Source organism: Anarrhichthys ocellatus, unplaced genomic scaffold (genome assembly GCF_004355925.1).
Source record: "Anarrhichthys ocellatus isolate YVR2014 unplaced genomic scaffold, GSC_Weel_1.0 scaffold122, whole genome shotgun sequence".
In the NCBI taxonomy this organism is placed as follows: Eukaryota; Metazoa; Chordata; class Actinopteri; order Perciformes; family Anarhichadidae; genus Anarrhichthys; species Anarrhichthys ocellatus.
The window spans coordinates 235,285-244,010 of NW_022280152.1; the positions used below are offsets into that span (position 1 = coordinate 235,285).

The 8,726-nt window shown below is 42.8% G+C and overlaps 1 protein-coding gene across 2 annotated transcripts in view; it reads right to left on the reverse strand.

The window, feature by feature from the left end:
• Window positions 1–8,103, reverse strand: part of slc25a48 (solute carrier family 25 member 48) — an 11,481-nt gene extending 3,378 nt beyond the window's left edge. Inside the window, exons 1-5 of one of the 2 annotated variants that reach the window (XM_031877002.1) lie at window positions 7,889–8,103; window positions 5,918–5,961; window positions 5,403–5,474; window positions 3,957–4,209; window positions 1,896–2,183 (exon numbers count right to left, since the gene is read on the reverse strand). In XM_031877002.1, the coding sequence (XP_031732862.1) occupies window positions 1,896–2,183; window positions 3,957–4,209; window positions 5,403–5,474; window positions 5,918–5,961; window positions 7,889–8,012 (781 nt within the window). In that variant the 5' untranslated portion in view covers window positions 8,013–8,103. Of the gene's footprint in view, window positions 1–1,895; window positions 2,184–3,956; window positions 4,210–5,402; window positions 5,475–5,917; window positions 5,962–6,460; window positions 7,857–7,888 lie in introns of those variants that run through there. The other variant, XM_031877003.1, reaches the window with a different exon arrangement.
• Between the last annotated feature and the right edge of the window lie 623 nt (window positions 8,104–8,726).

The following is an 8,726-nucleotide window of genomic DNA, read 5'->3' on the forward strand; positions in this document are numbered from 1 at the left end:
TTTCATGGTGATATCTATGAGTTCATGTGTTCACCTGTAGAGTCTCTAAATGTCTGTAATGGAACTAAACGTCTCTTTAAAGGACGTTTCCTCTAAATGAGTTTGTTCTCAGACTCTGATGATAAATCTCCACTTCAGCAGCTCTTACATTCACCAAACTTCACTCGTTCATTCCTCTCTGTGTGCTGAAGGTTCACACAGAGGGGTTAGTTCACTCAGCATTCAGAGTCTTTGACGGGACAAAAAACAGGTTTTTTACACCTGTTGACATTATTTTCTTTACAATGTTCAGATTTCAGGAAAATAAGCAGATATTGGATAACATAATGCCTGATTTGCATATTTAAATAAGCAGATATTGGATAACATAATGCCTGATTTGCATATTTAAATAGAACATTTCAGAAAACTTGCAATTCAAAAAAACATTTTCCTAACATTATTATTTTAACTGTGGAAGTTTCATGATGACATTTATTGGTTAAATGTTTTACGCTATTCACCTGTAGTGTCTCCCCTTCAGTCATTTAATCAATCAGTGGTAAATCATAACAAGCATCTTTTTACAAGTTTATCTACAAAACAAGTAACAGATTACCAAGAAAATAACCAGCAGATGAATCGATAGTGAAACACTTGCAAGTTGCAGCGCTATACTCACAAGATGCCGAACTAAATAAACTTTCCTCTGACAACAACTTGCTTTAAATATAGAAATCAATAATCTGTTAATCAGTAGTGTTCTTATGAAATAGCAGTTTAAAGAACCGCACAGCGGTCCCGTTGAGGATATTCTCTGTGTTGAATGCTTCAGTCCCATATTAACTGACGGCTTATATAACATCCAAACCTCTCGGATTTATGACACGCAGCTAATTTCAGCCCTTTAGACTCCGTCACGTGTTCAGAGGTTTGCCAGCGAGCATCTGGAAGAAAGCTCTGAGACCAAACAACTCCCAGACCAGAGTCTCACTGGACTGATCGGACAAGACATCTCGGGTTGTGGTTAACAACAGTGACTGACTTTTAATCCACAAAAAGATTCATCAAGAAAATAATCAGCAGATTAAATCGTAGAGAAAATAATTGTATGATAAAATACATAATTGTATCATGTAAACCCATCCAGGGCTGGAAGGACACTCCCATCGGAGTCAAATCTGACTCGTTCTCACAGACTTCAGTCCCTTCAGTGTGAACTGACTGGCCACCAAATTCATCACCAACTTCCTGAGTTGTTGTGTGTTCATTCTATATTTTCGTCATCGTTTCATAACTATACCTTCACCGCTGGTTGGACCAAACAGGAACTTAAAAACGTCACGTTTGTCTCTTTTCAGTAATTTTGTTTTTTGACGAAAAGATTAATAGAAAAAAACACGTGTCAGCGTTATCGGTAATGTAAAATACTTGTCAGATGCAGCCCTGCCCCCGAGCTGCCATTAACTGGACCAAGAGAGTATTGTGGTGTCCACTGAGAAGCAGTGGGAGATCATTCCAAGATGGATTTAGTTTACAGCACACTGGTGGCTTCAGTTACTACATGATCCGGAGGAATCTGCTGCTGTGCTGCTTTCACTTGGTGACATGCTGACTCTGATTAGCTGTAGATAGAGAGAGCTCGAGGTAGAGCAGTGGTTCTCAACTGGTCTGGCTGCAGGACCCACCATCACCCCTTAAGCAGCAGCACTTTCAAGGCCTTTGTAAGTTAGTGTGGATTGAATGCAACTTTCTCCCCATTTGGTCATTCAATGCGATTCAAGCTTGAGTAACCAATGACAGCTCCACAAATACTATTCACTCGTTTCCTCATGCTGAACCACACTAATTATGCATCAAACCTAATAAAAGCAGCTCTGGTGAGGTTAAAGCTGGACATTGTCCGTGACGTTTACCTGCTAGTCCTCCAGCCAGCCAGATGGAACCGGGGTGAAGGCTTGACGTGCCGTCGGGCTTCAGCAGGTTGCAAAAGATGGTGTACGGGATGAAGTAGAGCGTGTACCCGGGAACGTCCCTCAGGATCATGGCGCCGGCGCCCCTGTACAGGCCCTGCAGGCCCTCGGTCTGCAGGATGCTGCTGATGCAGTGGACGGGGCCTCGGTAGAGTCTCTGGGTGGGGATGTCGATGGAGCGCAGAGGGATGTTGGTGCTATTCGGTACGTTGCCTGCGAGGTTTAAGTTCTCTGTGGAGACGGAATACAATGTGATTAAGCAGCGATTAGTTGTTTCCTGCGACTGAAACCGGTCCGTTTCCTGAGGATTGTTGAAAATCAGTAGAAAATGGCGGCTCTTGAAAGAACCGCTGATCATGCACAAAGTATCAGGTTTATCAACACTTCAGAAACATTAATCACAGGAGAGTGAGCGGAAATGACTTTCAAAATGTTGCCTGAGGCTTTCTTGCACCATCATAAAAACAATCTGAATGTCCTAAAAGACGAGACCGAAGCGTGAAGTCAACGAAACAAATGTGAGCGATCGCGTGAGGAGAGGTGTGAAGGGTGTGAGCTCGACAGACACCATAAACAAATACAAGGATAGAAATGCATCACGTCCACCCTATTTTGTAATTAACCTTCTCTCACCTCAGTTTTATTGCTTTAAAAAGATGCAGCCCAGACAAATATAAATTGTGTCAGAGTTTCTATTCTGAGAGTGGATGAATGTACGGCTGTTAATCATTGCTGCAGAAGTGTTGACTGAGAGAGTAGAAAATGGAAGCAAGAGACTCATCTAAACTCTTGTCAATAACGCAACACTTCAGTTCCCTTCAGTGCGAACACTTCCGTTACATCTCAACTTGGCTCTTCAACTCCATCAAGCATTTAAACTTTCAGCTCAACAACCACTTCAATATCTTCGAGTACTTCCATTTCAGCCGCCAGTATAGCCTCAAGCTCAAATACCAGTTCAACTTCTTTCAGCACTTCCAATTAAACACTTTGTCCAGTGCCTTCATTTCAACTGCCACTTCAATCTATAGTAGGCTAGCACTATAACTTCCCCTATCATCACTTCAACTTCTTTTAGTGCCTCTTTAAGGGCCGGTTGCACACTGGCCAGACACATTCTAGTTCCTGCAATTCTATCATTTATTCCATCCTTCCGACACAACAGATCTGTAGTCCGATTGTGTTGCTAAGTTGTGTAGCACAGGCTTCTGCGGCTAAGTTATGCTAGCACAATAAGAACTTGTGGCTATAGCATGCTAAGCTGCTAGCATGAGAGATTTCTGCTCATCATTGTCACATTTTCAATTAAGTAACACAGTTCATTTATTTACACATTCCATTCAAATCCATTGAAGTGCTTGTATGTAGCATCAACTGACCAAATGTTTGTTAATGAGCTCAATCCTCTTCACCTGCTGGTGAGGGTTCAAACTGACAAACAGGAAGTGGCAGCTTCCAATGGCCTTTACAGTGGAGGGGATTCAGACTGTACCATGTTGAGAAGAGTATGGGGGGGGGGGTTCATTGTTTCAAGGTAAAGTCTTTTTTTAAGTACCCTAAACTATCTATATTGGTAATCTTTATGTGTTAGGATGATTAGAAACATACTGTTTCTGTGGAGGTTTTGATACCTCGATGCCGATGGTGAATATTTTTCAGTGGTGAGCAATAGTTGGAGAACATTGTATCAGACATGATTCCAAGCTGACAGCAGGAAGACACCGCTGACCTCTAACAGCTACATTTATTTCTCCTCTCGTCTCCTCCACTCGCGTCTCCCGTGAGCGGGAACAAGATGCAGGGCGGGGAAGCGAATCGAGGAGGCACAACATCAGGAAGTAAGGAAGACTCCTTCCATTTCAGTCACGCTTTTCTTATTCTTTTTTATCCATTTATTTAGGCAAACACAACTGGACAAATTTAAATCATTTACAAGTCCTCCTCCTGCTGCTCGAGGAGGAACAACTCGAATCCAAAGCCAAAAAACAGTAAACAGGGATTTACCTGCGAGAACCATCTGCGTCTGCATTTGCAGTCTGATCTTGACCAGATCCACCGGGGCTCCCAGGCCCACCGACACCAGACCGGTCAGCATGCTGGCCACGGTCAGGTCCACCATGCCACAGGGGTGCCGCCCGTCCCCATAGCGATACTTGCTTATGACTCTCTGCGTGTTGCTGAAGAAGCCGAACACCACCGAGTTGTAGACGGTGATGCTGGCCAGCGGGAAAGACATGCCCTTAAAGAAGCCCATCACCTGAGAAACAGAGAGCGACGAGGACAGATTCATTCACGAGTACAATACAAGGTATCATAGATTAAGTTGACCTGAGCCGACTCTGCTGCCAAATGTGTTCTTTGCTGAAAGTGTTTCCTCTCAGCAGAGAGGAGGCTGCAGTTTAGGAGACACATGTTGACAGTAGAACACAGCTGTCTGTCCGCTGTGTGAACCAATCATGTGACACCGCAGAGGAAAACACACCTGTTGTGTCTGACGGGGTTGTGTGGCTGTTCACAAATACACAAGTTTCTACATTTTCTGTGCCGACCACCAAGAAGCAGACCGCTCAGTCAGCCAGTCGGCCATGTTGCACAGAGATTCAGGCTTGTTGCACAATTTCACTGAATCATTTTCTGTTTTGCTGTAAATATGATTCAGAATGACCACATGACCAGGCTGCGTGGACCTGATCTGGCTGAACTCATTTAACATAACATAAGTATTCCCGGGCAGATTCTAGAGTAGATTTATAAAGACATTGCATGCAGACGGACAGAAATAGGTTACTGAGGAGCAGCTTTCTGTTTAAGACATCAACCTCGTCCTGCGAGCGTCTGTGGGCGACACACAGCTGGAACAAAACAACAAAACTTTTGAAAAATAATGAATAATATTTCATGTCTACAAAATGAACCCTGCAGGACTGATCCTGCCGACCCGTTCTTTTTAATTTGATCATGTTATTAGTAGAACACACACACACACACACACACACACACACACACACACACACACACACACACACACACACACACACACACAGTTGTTAACTGGCGTGTGTTCACTGTTCTTGTCGTCCTCTTGTTGTTCTGTTTATGTTTTGTCTTTTGTCTTGCAATAAAAAGATAAAAAGATAAAAAAAAAAGAAATAATAAGTTCCTGCGACAAATGGAAGGAAGAATTACAAAACTGGTAATGCATGATTGTGTGAAACGGGACGGATATGAGTAATATTCTGTGAAATTCTTGCTTCACCCTGAAACTTACAGAGAATCTGCAACAAACTCAGCTGTGTTTTCCAGGCTGTAAGCTGAACACAATGACTGTGATGAAACTGTTAATATCGACATTTCCTGACAAATTTATTTTTAAAAAACTCGGCATATCGATGTACAAATCATTGACCTAGTGAATGGTACTGCTTCACAGCAAGGCGTTTGGATGTTTACCGTTTCCTTCCTGTAGATGGTGAGGACGCAGTGGAGACTGTTCTTGTAGCCTTTCCCCGCCTGGAGCCGCGTCTGGACCAGAGAAACCACTCAGTTTAAAAAACACAGAAAAGAACGGACACACCGAGTTACTTTAGTTAGCCTCTGCTCCGTTAGCGGTTAAGTCTCTCCTCACAGATTATAGTTTTCTGTCCAAACCTCTAAGATAAATATCTACTCTTTTACTGGACAGTCAAACTTGAGCAGCTCTTTAACCGAGCAGTAACCAGTCAGAGGAGATGCACCTTCTACTGTCAGCGGTAGAAGGACAGGAATATACTGTATACAGGTAAAGTAATGTGAGTAAATAATAGGAGGTTCTTCAAATAAAGAACTAAAATAAGAATCAAATTAAAAAAGAAACCACACAAGAGCATCTGTAGCTGATCCACATCTGGACCAACTGCTGGTTTTTATTCTCTTTTATCCAACTGTAATCAGGAGAAGATTGTAAAGAGTTGAGGTGGTCTTCTTACCTTCACTGTGTCCAGCGGATGGCCCACGACCACGCTGGAACCTCCTGCAGCCAAAGCCCGATGAAAGACAGAGAAAGGAGAAAAAAATGAGTGCACTACATACCAGAGGAGGAGAAACAGAGACACATGCATCCATCAAGCTGCTGGTGAAAGAGAAGAGGTGGTTCAGCTGGAAAAGGAAACTCTTCTGCTTCATTGGATTTATTTCTGGCACTTTCTATTCCCTCTTTAGATAACAGCAACAAGCTGAAACAGAATGTCATTCAAATGTTTTGGGCTTTTGGATTGTGTTGCACTTAATACCATTAAAGTGTACTGAGATTAGAGAGAGAGAGAGAGAGAGAGAGACACACAAACGTATTTCACTCTCTGTTCCAGTCCTCCGTGTTGTAAAGAGACTTGTCAAGCTGGGCCCCCATCACGGGGCCCCTGGGACAAAAACAAGCCTTTGTGCCCTTATTCAGCCCCTGTTGTAACGGCTCTCTGTGCATTGTGAGTGTTCCTCACCACCTCACACACCAAACAAGCACACAGAGTACAAACCAGCTACGTCTGCTGTGTGGCGGCCGGACTTCAGATCCGTGTTTCAAACATGTGCAAACCAAGCGAACTGTTCGCTGGAGAGAAAACGAGCTTCTTCTCAGAAGTGCTGCTGCAGCTTCCCAGCATGCAGCAGTGCATGACTGTAGTTAACCCTCGCAGACATGCTTTTAAAGGGAAAGCAGTCTTTCAAGTGCAAAAACACAACTTTTCTTTGGTTTGAAGAGTCCAGCTTTGTTAAGAGAATGCAATATTTTAAAGACATTCAAATACGTTTCTAAAAACTTAAACCTTATTTCCTGTAACGTCACAATAAATCAGTAAAGCTTTCCTATAATATTCTCTCACAGGGACCAATACGGTTTCTTAAATAGGACCTTATCACTTTAGTCTCTTCTGGATTTATTCCTGTTCTGCAGGGCTCATCCGTGAGTAACGATTGAGAGAAACCAATTAACTCTTTGCTAAATCCGTCCCACGAACACGGACCGGCCAATCACAGCGCATTTAAATGGTTTGTTTGGTCGTTGCTTTTTACCTTTTGATGCCACATCTGCACACAGAAGGCCAGAGGTTTAACTTCTTCCTTCTATTAAATCACAGCAGAGTTTTTATGACACAACTCTTCTTCTTAAATTTGGGACATTCACAGCTCAAGGATTCATTTCTCTTGGTATGTTTTTAGTTTTGCTTTACATGGATGTTCAGTTTGAACTTGTAACTGATCCTTTCTTTCATTTCTTCTGTACATGCACCCTTTGAAAACAGATGTCTTTTAGAGTCACTGCTTCTTTCTTCTCATATTTCATTAACTATACATTAACTATACATTTAAAACAGCTGCAGCTGTGTTGGATCATCTTGTTTTGAATCAACACCAACACTGGTCTCACTGTCAGCGGTCTACTTATAGCGGTCTACTCATTAGTTTGTGCAACTAAAAACGATGCATCCACAGCGCCCCTAGCGGCCGGGCCCGTCACAGCAGGTATCCCACCTTACAGTGGAATTGACACTTGGACATAATCAGTCCTGCAGCGCTGAACGCATCTGTGAAGTGATAACGCATTGAACTACTGGCTCTATCTTATATCTTAGTTCAGAGGTAAAAGACTGGGAGGTGAGCGTGTTTATGTATAGGTGAGGGATAAGAGACCCTCCATTGTTTACACTGGATGGGGGGGGGGGGGCCGCAGTAGTTTCCTGCAAATCGGATTTTCTTCAAACAACAAAATATCACCTTGTTTCTGAACCTTTTTTCCTCCATGCACAGATGATTTAAACCTACAAACATGCAGGATGAGGAGCGATTAAGTGCCATGTCACACCCCCCCCCACACACACACACACCCACACATACTGACCCACACCGGGGTATCAGAGCGCCTCTCAATGAATAGCAGTCTGGTAATAAACTCGGGTTTCACTCACCGCCGATACACCCTGCGATGAAATCATCCAGCAGAAATCTCTTTGAGCTCTGCACCTTCAGATCAGAGGGCGTCCAAACTTCAGCCGACTGTCTCTCATTGAAGCTGGATGTGTTTACAGCCATTTATTGACAATGTAGCGAGCAGATCTGTTTCTGAGAAAAGAAGAGAAGAGACCTTGTGTGTGAGGAGCTGTGATAAGAGAGCTACACAGCAGCAGTGTGGACCCGAGGAAACCATTCAGAACAACGTTCTGCAGGGTACAGCTTTCTTGGCCAATCAGGTGTGAGCTCTCCAGAGCCACACAGCCAATAGAGACTCCGTCATGGAAATGAGCCATGAGGTGGAGAGCTGAGCAGAATCACACAAGAGTCTGTTTTATAACATAATAAAAACATTACATAAGAATCTTTAACCATATATCACAATATAACAAAACACTGAAGCATCTGGAGATATTCCCAAAACCAAACCTCATTCTATGTTATTAATATACAGTATAATATAATATAATATATATTTTTAACACCAGTAAAAACAACTAATATATTAAAACAGCAACAAAAGAACAACGTGAATGTAAAATCTCCTTTGAAGCAGGTGAGATAAAAGTAAATGGGTTTCCAGTTCTGCCTGTCTGTGGTTTTTAGGGTAAGTTCATCTTTATTATTAATACATGTTATTAGTCCTAATTTAATGAACACAACCAACTCCAATGCTGAAGTCATTCACGGGCAACGGCAGGATTCCTGATCGCTCATATAAAACACTACCATGTAATAAACCAGAGGGCACACACACACACACACACACACACACACACACACACACACACACAC